At 38.7% G+C, this 19,257-nt stretch overlaps 1 protein-coding gene across 4 annotated transcripts in view; it reads right to left on the bottom strand.

Annotated features, from left to right (window-relative positions):
- The window catches only part of ACAA2 (acetyl-CoA acyltransferase 2), a 75,211-nt gene that overhangs the window by 53,085 nt on the left and 2,869 nt on the right, over nt 1-19,257 (bottom strand). For 3 of the 4 annotated variants that reach the window (XM_023543792.2, XM_010586736.3, XM_064294536.1), the window contains exons 2-3: nt 2,812-2,978; nt 493-621 (exon numbers count right to left, since the gene is read on the bottom strand). In XM_023543792.2, coding sequence (XP_023399560.2) covers nt 493-621; nt 2,812-2,978 — 296 coding nt within the window. Of the gene's footprint in view, nt 1-492; nt 622-2,811; nt 2,979-19,257 lie in introns of those variants that run through there. The other variant, XM_064294537.1, reaches the window with a different exon arrangement.

The following is a 19,257-nucleotide window of genomic DNA, read 5'->3' as shown; positions in this document are numbered from 1 at the left end:
AAAAATTTCATTTCAGTGTGTCCTCTGCCCGGGCTTAGCGGGGAACATACACATTCGCCTAATTGTCCCTTAAAAAGGTCACAGTAGTTTATATTTCTACCAATTCGTTTGTATTAAAATACATTTTCTTATCATCCCACAAATTCTCCAACTCTTTTTCTCTCTAAACAGTCTTTATTCAATGTTTCAAACTGCTTCACTGGTAAATGTAAATGGTAGTAATAGTAGTTCTTGCCTCATGGCATGACTATGAAGATTAAGCGAGATAAATATGTAAATCTAGCACAGCGCCTAGCACACGGGAAGCACTCAATAAATGATTATAGCCATAATTAGCTTTTTAAAAAATATTTTTCTCCTTTGAATCTTTTTGCTGGATTGACTTCTCCTAAAAAGTATTGCAAAATAAAATGCTATAATGTTATATTGAAATGGGGTATTTTCTCTAAAACCTGTTACTATATTTCCAGAGAATCAAAATGTTGTCCATACCTGACATCCATTCAAAATGGACTGGAAACCAGAGCCACAGAGCCTATTAACAGTGAGAGCTGGGGTCTCTGTTCGGACTCCCACACGCAAACCAACATGCCTTGCCAAGAAGGGAGCATCTGAAGAACTCTGGAATGGAAGGAAAAGCAGGGGGGGGAACTCCTCAATAAATCGAGAAATTAAAAGCAAAGACAAAATACACAGAAATGCTGTCAATCTATCAGAAATTATAAATTATATGGCTCTAAAGTAAGACACAAGACATATTTTATACATGTTCATAATTTGAATAAAAACTGTAATTTGGTAAACTGACTTTTAAACATACTAAGTATGCTTGCTAATTAAAGAAATTCTTATATTAAGTCCTTAACATAAGAGAAAAATTTATAACTAGAGCTGTTTAAAAATAGCACAGACCATCTCTAAGTACTCACAGGTATCAGTTTGTTTGGAGTGGTAAAAAACTTTTGGAAATAGTAGTGATGGCTGCATAAATGACGGCTGCATAGCATGGAGAATATAATTAAAAAAAAAAAAAAAACCCACTGCTGTCGAGTCAATTCCGACTCATAGCGACCCTATAGAACAGAGTAGAATTGATGCATAGAGTTTCCAAGGAGCACCTGGCGGATTTGAACTGCCGACCTTTTGGTTAGCAGCCATAGCTCTTAACAACTATGCCACCAGGGTGTCCAAACGTAATTAAGTGTACTGAATTGTACATTTAAAAATGGTTAAAATGGAAATTTCTGTTATATACATTTTACCACAATAAAATTAAAAATAAAACAAAAAAAACCACCCACAAAGAAAAGCCAAGGCTCAGATGGCTTCACTGTTGAATTCTACCAAATATTTAAAGAATAATTAATACCAATTCGTCATAAACTCTTCCAAAACATAGAAGAGGGAATACCTTTCAACTCATTTTATGAGGCCAGTATTACTGTTACCCAAACAAGAGCATCAAAAGAGAACTACAGACCAATATCTCTTATAGATGAATATAGATGCAAAAATCCTCAACGAAACACTAGCAAATTGAATCTAGCAAAATATAGAAAGGATTGTACATCATGATCAAGTGGGGTTTATCCCAAGGATGCAAGGTTGGTTCACCAACCAAAAATCAATTAATATAATAATATATCATACCAATAGAATAAAAAACAAATCATATGATCATCTCAAAAGAGACAGAAAGGCATTTAACAAAATCTTATACTCTTCATGATAAAAACACTCAACAAACTAGGAATAGAAGGAAACTTTCCAACCTGATAAAGGATATCAACCAAAAACCCACAGGTAACATTGCACTTAATGGTGAGAGATTAGGGACAAGCCAGGATGTCCTCTCTTGCTACTTGTATTCAACCCTACACTGGAGGTTCTAGCCAGGATAACTGGGCAAGAAATAAATAAATAAATAAAAGGCATCCAGATTGGAAGAAGTAAAACTATCTTTACTCTCAGATAACATAATCTACATAGAAAATCCTAAGGAATCCACTAAAAAAAAACTCTTAGAACTAATGAACAAGTCGAGCAAGGCTGCAGGATATACCATTTTGGGTTCAACAGATATACCTGCAAAAGAAAGACCATCACTGCATATGGGTATGAAGACACACAACAGTATGAGGGACAGAATATAATCAATAGAATGCCTACTGCTTTTCTGTGTCCGTTATTATCACTTTCCTTTAGCAATGATCACATCATTGGCATCTTGTAAAAACACATACATCTTCTTTCTTCCATTAGACTGTGACTTTCTTTTGGTCCACGTTGGGTACTCAACCCTCTCCCACAGCACCTTAAATAGTCTCTCATCAGACACCCAATAAATGTTGTGTACTTTGAAGGAATACACAATTTTCAGTTACCTGAATGTGGATGATCTATTTCATATACCATACACAGGAAGATAGAGGGTAAGGGGGCTTCTTATTTCCCTCAACAAGCACTGATCAATCTCCTACTATGTGTAACAAATAATGAGAGATGTATTGTACTGCCTGGGTTTGCTACCCCCCTTTAGTGACATATAGTTATAGAAAACAAGTTAATTTCAAATAAGTCAAGGAAGTCAATCTGCTACTTAAGAGACACTGGAATGCATCCCAAATCAAATAGGTATGCAGTGTCCAGAATATATGCTGCTTTGAATTACGTATGCCATTGCTTCTAGAGTCAGAGGATGATTCAAATTAGAAGTTCAAACACCTTTAACTATTATTTAGTCTTCATTATTATGACATGTAAAAGGAATTATTTTTAGAAACTGACAAACCTTCCTTTTGCCCTACTAACCTGCAAAACATTGCCTACAATGACACTGTCAACAGTTTCAGGTGAGACATTGCCAGCAGACAAGGCAGCCTTTGCAGCAAATTCAGACAAGTCAGTAGCTGTAAAGTCCTTCAGAAGACCTCCATAAGCTCCAAAAGGTGTTCGCTTAGCAGCAACGATGAACACACCTATCACAATGTGGAGAGAATTGTAAGAATCACAAATTAGTCAATATCCCCAACATGCTTTAAATAATCTCACTATGAGACCTTGATATAGTCTTTTCAGTTAGGTAACTGAGAATCTTTGTCCCACAATAACACATAGGACAGGTCACACCCATAGAAGCACAGTTTTCCGATTTATCAGATTGATTAATACCTCCATGAAGGTACCAAGAACTGTACCAAATGTTAAGAGGTAAATGCATTCTGGTTAGACAACATTCTTGTCCTCTGGCGATCTGCAACGCTAGAAACATTTGTTTAAAACTGAAGTGTTTTTTCTATGTGCTGGAATATAGTGCCTAGTCACAGAATCAAAGAATTTTCCAACTAGGAGGTCCCTTAAGGTGGTCTGGGACCAACCACTCACCCTATAAGAACTCCTTCTAGAAAATTCCCAACAAGACATGCTCTCCAACCTCTGCTAGAGAACTTTCAGTAAGAAGGCATACTCTACTGTGTGAGGCAGCCTGCCCATGAATGGACAGCATAAACAAATTATTTTTCCTCATACTGAGTTGACTGGGCTCACCAAGTCTTCTATCTATCAATTTCCAAGTCAGATATATATGAAGCCCTGGTGGTGCAGTGGTTAAAGCACTCAGCTGCTAACAGAAAGGTCAGTGGTTCAAACGCACCAGCTATTCTGTGGGAGAAAGATGTGGCAGTCTACTTCAGTAAAGATTTATAGCCTTGGAAACCCTGTCCTACAGGATTGCTGTGAGTCCAAATCGACTCAACGGAGACTGCTTTTGGTTTGGTCAAGATATTATGGAACTTTTAACAATGGATTTGCGCTTAGATATTGGCCTGTAACTGAGATTTTTCAAACATTAGACACTACTGGTATCTAAGTACAATCCTCCAGTTTATGTTTATGACCTCTTTACATGGAACAAACTACGCTTATCCTAGAAGAAATTCAGCCTCTCTTACTCTGAAAAATTTATAATCTAAAGAAATGTAAGGAGCAATATATATGCTATAGTTTGGAACAGATCCATCACGGTTCTTTAGATACAATATTCAGATATTTGCAAAAAGTCACAAATATTAGTTCAGTACATTACAAATGTTTTGTTCTGGTAAATGGGTTATTCAGTGCCACTATGCCTTTTTGTGGGTTAGTGAAAAAGAGGAGGACCCTCAATGAGATGGACTGACACAGTGGCTCTAACAATGGTTTCAAACACAGCAACGATTGTAAGGATGGCACAAGAATGGGCAATCTTTTGTTCCATCTTATACAGGGTTGCTATGAATCAGAACCGACTTGACACCACCTAAGACCAACATGCCTTCCTGAGTCATTGCAAATGTCCTCCAATCCTCCTTGGTTAATAGTCTCTGTCTATTCTATACCAGTGTTTTCTTTATTTCATTTTTCTTTTCCATTTCCATGCCTTCTTTTTTTTTTTTTTTTAATAATTTTTATTGTGCTTTAAGTGAAAGTTTACAAATCAAGTCAGTCTGGCACATATAAACTTGTATACACCTTACTACATACTCCCATTTACTCTCCCCCTTAATGAGTCAGCCCGCTCCCTCCTTCCAGTCTCTCCTTTCGTGACCGTTTTACCAGTTCCTAACCCTGTCTACCCTCCCATCTCCCCTCCAGACAGGAGATGCCAACACAGTCTCAAGTGTCCACCTGATACAAGTAGCTCACTCTTCATCAGTATCTCTCTCCTACCCATTGTCCAGTCCCGTCCATGTCTGATGAGTGGTCTTCAGGAATGGTTCCTGTCCTGGGCCAACAGAAGGTTTGGGGACCATGACTGCTGGGATTCTTCTAGTCTCAGTCAGACCATTAAGTCTGGTCTTTTTATGAGAATTTGGGGTCTGCATCCCACTGATCTCCTGCTCCCTCAGGGGTTCTCTGTAGTGCTCCCTGTCAGGGCAGTCATTGGTTGTGGCCGGGCACCATCTAGTTCTTCTGGTCTCAGGATGATGTAAGTCTCTAGTTCATGTGGCCCTTTCTGTCTCTTGGGCTCAGAGTTATCGTGTGACCTTGGTGTTCTTCATTCTTCTTTGATCCAGGTGGGTTGAGATCAATTGATGCATCTTCGGTGGCCGCTTGTTAGCATTTAAGAACCCAGACGCCACACTTCAGAGAAGGATGCAGAATGTTTTCATAATAGAATTTATTTTGCCAATTGCCTTAAAAGTCCCCTTAAACCATAGTCCCCAAACCCCCGCCCTTGCTCCGCTGACCTTTGAAGCATTCAGTTTATCCAGGAAATTTCTTTGCTTTTGGTCCAGTCCAGTTGAGCTGACCTTCCCTGTATTGAGTATTGTTCTTCCCCTCACCTAAAGGATTTCTTATCTACTAACTAATCAGTAAATAACCCTCTCCCTCCCTCCCTCCCTCCCCCTTCTCGTAACCACAAAAGAATGTGTTGTTCTCAGTTTATACTATTTCTCAAGATCTTATGATAGTGGTCTTATACAATATTTGTCCTTTTGCAACTGACTAATTTCACTCAGCGTAATGCCTTCCAGGTTCCTCCATGTTATGAAATGTTTCACAGATTTCTCACTGTTCTTTGTCGATGCGCAGTATTCCGCTGTGAATAAACCATAATTAATTTAACCATTCATCCGTTCATGGACACTTTGGTTGCTTCCAGCTTTTTGCTATTGTAAGCAGTGCTGCAATAAACATGGGTGTGCATATATCTGTTTGTGTAAAGGCTCTTATTTCTCTAGGGTATATTCCGAGGAGTGGGATTTCTGGGTTGTACGGTATTTTTAACTTTTTAAGAAAACACCAGAGAGATTTCAAAAGTGGTTGTACCATTTTACATTCCCACCAGCAATGTATAAGAGTTCCAACCTCTCCACAGCCTCTCCAACATTTATTATTTTGTGTTTTTTGGATTAATGCCAGCCTTGTTGGAGTGAGATGGAATCTCATCATAGTTTTAATTTGCATTTCTCTGAAGGCTAATAATCGAGACATTTTCTCATGTATCTGTTAGCTGCCTGAATATCTTCTTTAGTGAAGTGTGTGTTCATATCCTTTGCCCACTTTTTGATTGGGTTGTTTGTCTTTTTGTGGTTGAGTTTTAACAGAATCATATAGATTTCAGAGATCAGGCGCTGGTCAGAGATGTCATAGCTGAGAATTCTTTCCCAGTCTGTAGGTGGTCTTTTTACTCTTTTGGTGAAGTCTTTAGATGAGCATAGGTGTTTGATTTTTAGGAGCTCCCAGTTATCTGGTTTCTCTTCGTCATTTTTAGTAATGTTTTGTATTTTGTTTATGCCTTGTATTAGGGCTCCTAAGGTTGTCCTTATTTTTTCTTCCATGATCTTTATCGTTTTAGTCTTTATGTTTAGGTCTTTGATCCACTTGGAGTTAGTTTTTGTGCATGGTGTGAGGTATGGGTCCTGTTTCATTTTTTTGCAAATGGATATCCAGTTACGCCAGCACCATTTGTTCAAAAGACAATCTTTTCCCCAATTAACTGACACTGGGCCTTTGTCAAATATCAGCTGCTCATATGTGGATGGATTTATATCTGGGTCCTCAATTCTGTTCCATTGGTCTATGTGCCTGTTGTTGTACCAGTACCAGGCTGTTTTGACTACTGTGGCTGTATAATAGGTTCTAAAATCAGGCAGAGTGAGGCCTCCCACTTTCTTCTTTTTCAGTAATGCTTTACTTATCCGAGGCTTCTTTCCCTTCCATATGAAGTTGGTGATTTATTTCTCCATCACATTAAAAAATGACATTGGAATTTGGATCGGAAGTGCATTGTATGTATAGATGGCTTTTGGTAGAATAGACATTTTTACTATGTTAAGTCTTCCTATCCATGAGCAAGGTATGTTTTTCCACTTATGTAGGTCCCTTTTAGTTTCTTGCACTACTGCTTTGTAGTTTTCTTTGTATAGGTCTTTTACATCTTTGGTAAGATTTATGCCTAAGTAATTTATCTTCTTGGGGGCTACTGTGAATGGTATTGATTTGGTGATTTCCTCTTTGATGTTCTTTTTGTTGATGTAGAGGAATCCAAGTGATTTTTGTACGTTTATCTTGTAACCTGAGACTGCCGAACTCTTCTACTAGTTTCAGTAGTTTTCTGGAGGATTCCTTAGGGTTTTCTGTGTATAAGATCACGTCCTCTGAAAACAGAGATAGTTTTACCTCTTTCTTGCCAATCCGGATGCCCTGTATTTCTTTGTCTAGCCTAACTGCCTTGGTTAGAACTTCCAGCACTATGTTGAATAAGAGCGGTGATAAAGGGCATTCTTGTCTGGTTCCCGTTCTCAAGGGAAATGCTGTGAGGCTCTCTCCATTTAGAATGATGTTGGCTGTTGGCTTTGTATAGATGCCCTTTATTATGTTGAGGAATTTTCCTTCAATTTCTATTTTGCTGAGAGTTTTTATCATGAATGGGTGTTGGATTTGTCAAATGCCTTTTCTGCATCAATTGATAAGATCATGCGGTTTTTGTCTTTTGTTTTATTTATATGGTGGATTACATTAATGGTTTTTTTAATATTAAAGCAGCCTTGCATACCTGGTATAAATCCCACTTGGCAGTGGTGGATTATTTTTTTGATATGTTGTTGAATTCTATTGGCTTCAACTTTGTTGAGGATTTTTGCATCTATGTTCATGAAGGATATAGGTCTGTAATTTTCTTTTTTTGTAGTGTCTTTACCTCGTTTTGGTATCAGGGATATGCTGGCTTCATAGAATGAGTTAGGTAGTAGTCCATCATCTTCTACGCTTTGAAATACCTTTAGTAGTAGTGGTGTTAACTCTTCTCTGAAAGTTTGGTAGAACTCTGCAGTGAGGCCATCTGAGCCAGGGCTTTTTATTGTTGGGAGTTTTTTGATTACCTTTTCAATCTTTTTTGTTACGGGTCTATTTAGTTGTTCTACTTCTGATTATGTTAGTTTAGGTAGGTAGTGTTTTTCTAGGAATTCATCCATTTCTTCTAGGTTTGCAAATTTGTTAGAGTACAATTTTTTGTAATAATCTGCTAAGATTCTTTTAATTTCAGTTGGGTATGTTGTGATACGGCCTATTTCATTTCTTATTTGGGTTATTTGTTTCCATTCCTGTATTTCTTTAGTCAGTCTGGCCAATGGATTATGAATTTTGTTAATTTTTTCAAAGAACTAGCTTTTGGCTTTGTTAATTCTTTGAATTGTTTTTCTGTTCTCTAAGTCATTTAGTTCAGCTCTAATTTTTATTATTTGTTTTCTTCTGGTGCCTGATGGATTCTTTTGTTGCTTGCTTTCTATTTGTTCAAGTTGTAGGGACAGTTCTCTGATTTTGGCTCTTTCTTCTTTATGTATGTGTGCATTTATCGATATACATTGAACTCTGAGCACTGCTTTTGCTGTGTCCGAGAGGTTTTCATAGGAAGTGTTTTCATTCTCGTTGCATTCTATGAATTTCTTTATTCCCACCTTAATGTCTTCTATAACCCAGTCTTTTTTGAGCAGGGTATTGTTTAGTTTTCAAGTATTTGATTTCTTTTCCCCGATTTTTCTGTTACTGATTTCCACTCTTATGGCCCTGTGGTCTGGGAAGATGCTTTGTAATACTTCAATGTTTTGGATTCTGCAAAGGTTTGTTTTCTGACCTAATATGTGATCCATTCTACAGAATGTTCCATGTGCACTAGAAAAAAAAGGTATACTTTGCAGCCGTTGGGTGGTGTGTTCTGTATAAGTCTATGAGGTCAAGTTGGTTGATTCGGTCTTCCGTGTCTGTACTGAGCTTCTTACTGGAAGTCCTATTCTTCTCCGAAAGTGGTGTGTTAAAGTCTCCTACTATAATTGTGGAGGTGTCTATCTCACTTTTCAGGTCTGTTAAAGTTTGTTTTATGATCTTGCAGCCCTGTCACTGGGTGCATAAATATTTAATATGGTTATATCTTCCTGGTAAATTGTCCCTTTAATCATTACCTAGTGTCCTTCTTTATCCTTTGTGGCGGATTTAACTTTAAAGTCTATTTTGTCAGAAATTAATATTGCTACTCATCCTTTGAGTTTTAGTTTGTTTGTGTCCCTAAGGTGTGTCTCTTGTAGGCAGCATATAGACGGATTGTGTTTCTTTATCCAGTCTGAGACTCTCTGTCTCTTTATTGGTGCATTTAGTCCATTTACATTCAGCATAATTATAGATAAGTATGTGTTTTTTTTATGTGTTTAGTGCAGCCATTTTGATGCCTTTTTGTGTGTGCTGTTGACAATTTCATTTTTCCACTTACTTTTTTGTGCTGAGACATTTTTCTTTGTAAATTGTGTGTTCCTCATTTTCATAGTAGTTGAATTTACGTTTGCTGAGTCGTTATGTTTTTCTTGGTTTTTATTTTGAGTTATGGAATTGTTAGACCTCTTTATGGTTACCTTAATATTTACCCCTATTTTTCTAAGTAAAAACCTAACTTGTATTGTCCTATATCGCCTTGTTTCCCTCTCCATACGGCAGTTCTATGCCTCCTGTATTTAGTCCCTCTTTTTGATTATTGTGATCTTTTACATAATGACTTCAATGATTCCCTGTTTTGAGCTTTTTTTTTCTTTTTAAAATTAATCTTAATTTGTTTTTGTGATTTCCCTATTTGAGTTGATATCAGAATGTTCTGTTCTGTGAGCTTGTGTTGTGTTGGTATCTGATGTTTTTGATTTTCTGACCAAACAATTTCCTTTAGTATTTCTTGTAGCTTTGGTTTGGCTTTTGCAAATTCTCTAAGCTTGTGTTTATCTGTAAATGTTTTAATTTCACCTTCATATTTGAGAGAGAGTTTTGCTGGATATATGATCCTTGGCTGGCAGTTTTTCTCCTTCAGTGCTCTATACATGTCATCCCATTGCCTTCTTGCCTGCATGGTTTCTGCTGAGTAGTCTGAACTTATTCTTATTGATTCTCCTTTGTAGGAGACCTTTCTTTTATCCCTGGCTTCTTTTAAAATTTTCTCTTTATCTTTGGTTTTGGCAAGTTAGATGACAATATGTCTTGGTGATTTTCTTTTTGGATCAATCTTATATGGGGTTCGATGAGCATCTTGGAGAGATATCCTTTCGTCTTTCATGATATCAGGGACGCTTTCTACCAACAGATCTTCAACTATTTTCTCTGTATTTTCTGTTATCCCTCCCTGTTCTGGAACTCCAATCACATGCAAGTTATTCTTTTTGTTAGAGTCCCACATGATTCTTAGGGTTTCTTCATTTTTTAAAATTCTTTGATCTGATTTTTCTTCAACTATATTGGTGTCAATTGCCTTATCCTCCAACTCCCCCACTCTGCATTCCAATTGCTCGATTGTGCTCCTCTGACTTCCTATCGAGTTGTCTAATTCTGTAATTTTACTGTTAATCTTTAGGATTTCTGAATGCTGTCTGTCTGCGGATTTTTGCAGCTTATTAACTTTTCCACTATGTTCTTGAATAATCTTTTTGATTTCTTCAACTGCTTTATCAGTGTGTTCCTTGGCTTTTTCTGTAGATTGCCTTATTTCATTTTTGAACTCACCCCTGATGTCTTGAAGCATTCTTTAAATTAGTTTTTTATATTCTGCATCTGGCAATTCCAGGATTGTATCTTCATTTGGGAAAGATTCTGATTCTTTAATTTGGGGAGTTGTAGAAGCAATCATGGTCTGCTTCTTTATGTGGTTTGATATCAACTGCTGTCCCCAAGCCATCTCTAAGATATTGTAATGATTTATTTTATATTTGCTCACTGAGTCTTATCTTGCTTTCTTTCAATATACATGGATGGTCTACTAGCTTGCGCTGTCTTGATTGCTGTAGCCTTTGAATCACTTATGTCCTATTACCAGCTGGTTTGGGCTGTTACCAGATATATAAGCCTAATAGTCCATTCACCATTCTTGAGTAGAATCATATTTTGGGTCACCAAGTGTGTGGTGTAGACTGTCACCTATTCACTTAGCGTAGTGGTGATAATTGTGTGCACCAGATTCTAGTAGCAGCAGGGGGTCACACTCCGGGGGTGGCGGGGGCAGGATGCTGACAGGCTTCCCTCAAGTGCCAATGAGGTAGGTGTGTCTCTATTCCTAGAACACTTTGGTGGGTGGGCTCTGCAGGTGTACCTTAGGCACCCAATGCATGTACCTCTACAGATTGGAAGGTGTCACTATCTTCAGACCCCTATGGCAGGGGCCTAGGTGGTTTGGGTGGAGCTTCAGCCCTCAGTTTCCTGTTGTGGGTCAGTGAGGGCTCTGTTTAATAGGTAGAGATATCAGACCTGGGAAACTTGTCTTTCCAGTAATCATAGGATTACAGTCAGATCACTATCAGAATTGCCTTTGCATTATAATAGCCACCTTGTTGCCTGTAGGGATGAAAGCCCAAGGCTGTGGATCTCATATGCTTGGCTGGAGCTGGTTCTGTATTTTTATTCCAATATTGGGAAGTCAGGGAAGGATTTTTGGTCCCTGGGTTTTTTGTAGCTGCTTCTCTCAGGCCAGGAGAATGGGTTAGAAAAAGACAAAAAAACAAAAACAAAAAAGACCCACAGAGCACTTCACTCCCTGGCCCAGGAAATCCCAATGTTAATGAAGCTTCCTGGGAAGGGAGGGGAGGGATCAGATAGATAGGAGAGAGTAGCACCCAGGAATATAAACAAAGTTACTTATCTTGTTTGGTGTTGACTGTTTTATCTGAGATTCCTGAGGGGGCGTATAGCCTGTTTGGGCTCTCTGGGTCGAGATTGCCCCCGCGTCCTGTTCTTGTGCTGTCTCAGAAGCCGTGGTCAGTTCCTCTGCTCCCAGTCCAAAGCCCAGCGCCAAGGTTCCCCAGCTGGTACACCACACTCCAGGCTCCAAGACCAGTAGCTGCCTTCCTGTGACTTCTCCTCCTGTCAGCCGCATCAGTGTGCTGCCTGCGTGCACTGGCTGGGCTTCCCCCGAGGTCACTTCAGGGGGCTAGGGCTGCATCCCATTTTTGCGCCATCTCAGCATGCTGTGCTCAGCTCCCCTGCGCCCAGTCCAAAGTCTGGCCCCAAGGTTTTCTGACTGGGATGCTGTCTCTAGGCTCTGAAAACAGTTGCTGCTTCCCCGTGGTTGCTCGTTCTCTCTTTAGCCGCATAAGTGTGCAGCCTGCTTAAGCTGGCTGAGTCTCTGTCACTCAGGTCAACTCTTTAGATCTGTATTTGATGGTCAGGGTTCGTAGACTGTCATGTATGTGATCGATTCACTTGTTTTTCTGAGTCTTTGGTGCAAGAGGGATTGGAGGTAGCTTCTACCTGGTCAGCCATCTTGGCCCCACCTCTCCATGCCTTCTTTCTAATTTGATTGTAGTTCTGCTTCTGGCCATGGCCTAGGAAGCTCCTCTCTGACTGACCTTTCGGCAGATGACAATTAAAAATTCCAGATAATATATGAGAACAACTACCCGAAGGCCTTGAAGAGTGAATACTGGAGGACAGTTGATACTTGGAAGAAGAGAATAGCACAGGGTGAGTGCCCTATTTATTTACAGCTTAATGGCTGGCAGTCTACACTGTATGGAAAGGCTAGAGCTCAAAAACTCACAGTCTCAGAGTTCATAGCAACCGCAGCCACTGGAAAGTGTAGGGGGGGGATCCAGAAAAGAAGAGTGTCAGAGGGAGAGCCAAAATTTTATTTATAAACTCTGCCCAAGTCTCTGGCTGATCCCCTAACCATGTATGTGCAGAACATACTACAAGCATCTATGCTAAGACTAAAAGAACTGAACTGAGATTTGAGCTGCCGCCCACCATAGGAGGAGATAGAGTTTTCAGTATGAGTTCAGCCAAATTACCTGCCTGCGAAAATAGCCAATCAATTAACCAATCAATACTCTTTGGAGGAACATAACAGAATCTAGTCTCTACAGAACCTAATGAATTGGCACCAACTCAACGGCACCTAACAACAGCAACAACAGTCTCTACATGTTTCATTCACCATAGCCACGATATAATCCAAAATTAAAACACAAATAAAAATGCGATGAAATAAGAAAATATGACTCATCCTCAAAAGAAAAGACCAACCCCAAGATGACCCAGATGTCGGTATTAGCAGACAAGGATTTTTAAAGTACCTTTCACTGGAGCCCTGGTGGTGCAGTGATTAAGAGCTCAGCTACTCACCAAAAGGTCAGCAGTTTGAAACCACCAGCTGCTCCTTGGAAACCCTATGGGGCAATTCTACTCTGTCCTATAGGGTTGCTATGAGTTGTAATCAACTCGATGACAAAGGGTTTTTTTGTTTGTTTTAAATCATAACTATGCTCAAAGATATAAAGGAAAATATGCTCCCAATACATGATGGGACATGTCAACTTCAAGAATGAAGAAACCCTGAGAACAATGTAGAATACAATCAAAAGCAAAAATCTGTGTGTGATTGGAAGTCCAGAATAGGGGGAGGAAAAGGAAAACAGAGAGGATCACTGAAGGTTTGCTGACAGAAAAGTTCCCTAATATCATGAAAGGCAAAAAGTTGACTATCCAAGAAGCTCAACTAATCCCATGTAGGATAAATCCCAAAAGAAAAACACGAAAACATAATCACACTCACTAAAACCAAGGGCAAAGAAAGAATCCAGAGAGCAGCTCAAGAAAAATGAAAAGTCACATACAGAGGCGAAGCAATAAGACTAAGCTCTGGTTACTTGGCAGAAACCATGCAGGCAAGAGGGCAATGGGATGACATACATAAAACCTTGGAAGAAAAAAAAAACTGCCAACCAAGAATATATCCTGCAAAACTCTACTCAAATATAATGACGAAATTAGAACATTTCTAGATAAACAGAAATTAAGGGATTACATAAAAACCAAATTTACAAGAATTATTAAAGGGAGTTCTTCGGTTAGAGAACTAACAACATCAGAAAACAACCTGAATCTAGCACATAAGACAGCATCAGCCAGATACCAATCTAGATAATAAACTCTCAAGGATAAAAAAACACTAAAAAATTTACAACAGGGAACCAGACTTCAATCTGTAAATGACAACAATGTCAGAACAAAAAAAACAGGGAAGAGGTACAGAACTTTCAAATGGGAACAAAGTCACAGCATTATCAAGTAATAAAAGACTTGTTTAAACTTAGGAAAATAGGGGTAAATTTCAAGGTAAACACAAAGAAAGAAAGATAACAAACCTACTCATCAAAATAAAGTAGAAACACAAAGTCTCAGTAAACAAAAAATCTGCAAAAACGAAAGAAATAAAAAAAAAAAAGAAAATCAGCACAGAAGAGTAAGAGGAACAAAGAAAACATCAGTACCACACACACAAAAAAGGCACTACCAAATGACAGTAATAAACTCACACCTATCAATAATCACACTGAATGTAAATGGCTTTAATGCACCCATAAAGAACAGAGAGGGGCAGAATGGATAAAAAAGCTGGACCCACGAACATGCTGTCTACAGGAGACACACCTTAGGGACGAAGACATAAATTTACTAAAAATCAACGAATGGAGGAAAAAATATATATCAAGCAAATAGCTACCAAAAAAGAGCAGGAGTGGCAAGACTAACCTCAAATAAAATACACTTTAAAACAAACCCACCATAAAAGACAAAGAAGAGCATTATACAATGCTTAAAGGGACAATCCACCATGAAGACATAATCATAATAAATATCTACAAACCCAGTGACAGGGCTCCAAAATACACGAAACAAACTCTAACAGCACTGAAAAGAGAAATTGATAGTTCCACCATAATAGCAGAAGACTTCAACACACCACTCTTGGTAAAGGAGAGAACATCCATAAACAAACTCAACAAAGATACAGGGGGGATCTAAGGCCACAATTAACCAACTTGACCTCAAAGACACCAATACAACATTCCACCCAACAGCAGCAATGTACACATTCTTTACCAATGCACATGAAACATTCTCCAGAAAAGACCACATCTTAACCACAGAGCAACCCTCAACAAAATCCAAAACATTGAGATAATACAAAGTATCTTCTCTGATGTCAATGCCATTAAAGTAGAAATTAACAAGAGGAAGAGCAAAGGAAAAAAAAAATCAAATGCATGGAAGCTGAATAACACTCTGCTTAAAAACCACTGGGTAATAGAAGAAATCAAAGATGGAATCCAAAAATCCCTAGAATCAAACGAGAGTGAAAACACAACATACCAAAAACTTTGGGATACAGCAAAGCAGTGCTCAGAGATCAATTTATAGCAGTAGATGCACACATCAAAAAAGAAGAAAGGGATAAAATAAAAACATTAGCTACATAACTCAAACAAATAGAAAGAGAACAGCAAAAGAAGCCCACAGTCACCAGAAGAAAGGAAATAATTAAGATCAGAGCAGAAATAAATGAACCAGAGAACACAAAAAACAATAGAAAGAATCAACAAAAGTTGGTTCTTTGAAAGGATCGACAAAATCAACAAACCACTGGCAAAACTGACAAAAGAAAAACAGGAGAGGATGCAAATAACCCAAATAAGAAATGAAATGGGGGACATTACAACAGACTCAACTGAAATGAAAAGGATCATAACAGAGTACTGTGAAAAACTATACTCCGACAAATTAAAAAACCTAAAGGAAATGGCCAAATTTCTAGAAACACACTACCTACCTAAACTAATACAATCTGAAGTTGAAAATCTGAACAGACCCATAACAAGAGAAGAGATTGAAAAGGTAATTAAAAAAAAAAAAACTCCAAACAAATAAAAGCCCTGGCCCAGATGGCTTCACTGGAGAATTCTACCAAACATTCAGAGAAGAGGTCACACCAGTACTATTCAAACTATTTCAAAACATAGAAAAGGAAAACATATTATCATCAAACTTGCCAAACTTGCCAAACCCAAAGATAAAGAGAAAATTTTAAAAGAAGCCAGGGATAAAAGAAAGGTCTCCTACAAAGGAGATTCAATAAGTTCAGACTACTCAGCAGAAACCATGCAGTCAAGAAGGCAATGGGATGACACATACAGAGCACTGAAGGAGAAAAACTGCCAGCCAAGGATCATATCCAGCAAAACTCTCTCTCAGATATGAAGGTGAAATTAAAACATTTACAGATAAACACAAGCTTAGAGAATTCGCAAAAACCAAACCAAAGCTACAAGAAATACTAAAGGAAATTGTTTGGTCAGAAAATCAATAATATCAGATACCAACACAACACAAGGTCACAGAACAGAACATCCTGATATCAACTCAAATAGGGAAATCACAAAAACAAATTAAGATTAATTTTAAAAAGAAAAATGCTGGGAGCCAGGCTGCAAGGGCGGCCCCTCTGCACCCACTGCCCCCAGCATAAACATCGAAGAATTCCTGAAAAGTCAGGTGCTGGGAGCCAGGCTGCAAGGGCGGCCCCTCTGCACCCACTGCCCCCAGCATAAACATCGAAGAATTCCTGAAAAGTCAGGAATATCTCTGTCATCTGTGTTATGTTTCTGTTTCATTTTCAGCCTGTGTATAGCAGAATGTATAAGCATAAAATTCCATTATAGATTTAGGGACCTTTGGAGGGGGGCGTCCTACTCATAATCCCCTGGTGAAATCCCGGGTAGGGACAGCCCGTGTATTACCTGGGGATCAACATGAAGTTGTCTTAGGGGGAAAACGAATAGCTCAACTATGGAAAACAAAAACAGGATGGTGGAATCCTGGTATTTACCGAGGCCCTTTTGTGATTAAACCACCACCCACACACGATCCCATAAAAGTGGAAAAACAGTATTTTGAATTTCTATTGGCAAGAAATTGGGATTATGACGCTGATTGGAGACCATATAGAGTAGGAGGAAGTTTTATTACTCCAAAACCGGCTTGGGGGTGTAGAGATTGGGCTAATTGTCCTTGGCATAATCGTGGACAATATGACGTAACCCAAAGTGGCTGGACTTCAAGAACTTGGCCACCCTGGACAAGATGGACAAAGCCTATGTGGCAATGGTTTTGCAAAAAGATTAATTGTTATAAAAACTGTGGAAGGTATTGCAAGATTAAGCATAAGTGTAAAGCAGTATGAAGTCAATTGTTACTTTGTGTAAAAATAAATCAACAAAATGTTCTCTTCAATTAAACAAAAACTCATTGTATTTGTGTGCGTATGCGGACTGTACTATGTGTCACTTGGAAAATTATGTCTCTGGAAAATGATGTCATCTATGATGATTATATCTTGTACTGCCCCTTTGTTGATCATGCGATGTTATACTTACGTAAGCTTATGATATAAAAGACCATGTAAAAAATAAAGAAGAGGCTTCTTTTTTTCTGCAGAATGAAAATATAAGACACACTACGTCTCATTCTTTTTCGCCAAACTCTACCCCTCCTCTGGTGACCCTGTTCTTTGCTGAGGCTGGCCCCCGGCAGAAAAAAATGCTCGAAACAGGGAATCACTGAAGTTATTATGTAAAAGACCACAATAATCAAAAAGAGGGACTAAATACAGGAGGCATAGAACTGCCATATGGAGAGGAAAACAAGGCGATATAGGATGACACAAGTTAGGTTTTTACTTAGAAAAATAGGGGTAAATATTACGGCAACCACAAAGAGGTCTAACAATTCCATAACTCAAAACAAAAACCAAGAAAAACAACGACTCAGCAAACATAAATTCGACTACTATGAAAATGAGGAACACACAACTTACAAAGAAAAACGTCTCAGCACAAAAAAGTAAGTGGAAAAATGAAATCGTCAACAACACACACAAAAAGGCATCAAAATGACTGCACTAAACACATACTTGGTGATTCTTTTTTTAATATTTTGTGTTTTTGGTGAAGGTTTACACAGTAGTTTAGGTTTCTATTCAACACTTTTTACGCCAAGTTGTTCAGGGACATTGGTTACATTGTTCACCCTGAGTGTACGTTCTCATGATTTCCCTTCTGGTTGTCCTGTTTCCATTAACCTACTTTCCCTGCCCCTTACATTCTCATCTTTGTTTTAAAGTAATTGTTGACCATTTGATGTTACTGGTTCTTGATGACTGAAATCTGGTAAGTTAATAACAATCTTGGACTGCCCTACAGTAATCACCCGTATGTTCTTCTCCCTTATCCACTAGTCCTATAACCACTTGGTAGGCTACTTTAGAGAGGCATGTATCTATGATGTATTCTAACCAACCTGTAACAATCACCATCTGAAGACCAAGGCTTGGGTTCTAGTCATAGTCACTGACTTCCTGTATTATTACAAACAAGCCACTTTACCTTTCTGGACATCAGTGTCCTCATCTGTGTAACCGGGAAATGGGAAAAAATATGATTACTAGCTCTAACACTGCAGTGAAGTGTCTGTGAATTTATAAACCTCAGTGGTTAAGAGGAAACCCTGGTGGTGTAGTGGTTAAGTGCTATGGCTGCTAACCAAGAGTTCAGCAATTCAAATCCGCCAGGCGTTCCTTGGAAACTCTATGGGGCAATTCTACTCTGTTCTATAGGGTAGCTATGAGTTGGAATCGACTCGACAGCAGTGGGTTTAGCTTTTTGGTTTTGGAGTGGTTAAGAGTTACAGCTGCTAACCAAAAGGTCAGCAGTTTGAATCCACCAGTGCTCCTTAGAAACCCTATGGGGCAAGTTCTTCTCTGTCCTTTAGGGTTGCTATGAGTCGGAATCGACTCGATGGCAATGCGTTTGTTTGTTTTATATAGTTCCTTAAAGCAGGTGTCGATGCACTTTTTTTTTCTTACCAGGGTTGGTTTTCATTAAAATTTCAAAGGAGTCTGTATACAAGAAAAGGGTAACCACCACTGATAAAACAGTAAAATGGGGTGCCAATAAAAATATCATCTCCTTTTAAAAAAGATAACTCATCACTATGCACCTTTTCAATGACCTGGATTTTCTGGATGCCGTGTCTTTAAAAAAAATAAAAAAATCAACATGCCGCTTTATTACATAAATCTAAGTTCAGCGCTGGGAAGGACACTGGCAAATTAAATCCACCTGGTAGGAAACTGGACACACTACATCTGGTCCCCGAGGACCTATTTTCCACCTGAGCTGTTCAAACGCCATTTTGGCTCTTCTGAGTTCCATGTCCCTCTACCCAACTGCCTACCTAATACTGCCACTTGGGTGCCTGACGAGCATCAAAACTTTGCCTGAAACTGAATTCTCAACCTTCCTGTCCAAATTGCTATGGGCACAGGTGTGCTGTATCTCTTTCACCATCTCCCTAGCTGCTAATGGACATAAAGAATGTGTTTTAGGGGGTGATGACTGCCCTCTGAAGAAACCCAGA

Source organism: Loxodonta africana, chromosome 11, assembly GCF_030014295.1.
Source record: "Loxodonta africana isolate mLoxAfr1 chromosome 11, mLoxAfr1.hap2, whole genome shotgun sequence".
NCBI lineage: Eukaryota > Metazoa > Chordata > Mammalia > Proboscidea > Elephantidae > Loxodonta > Loxodonta africana.
The sequence above is the reverse complement of the archived record's forward strand: the minus strand, read 5'-3'. Positions and strand labels throughout refer to the sequence as shown.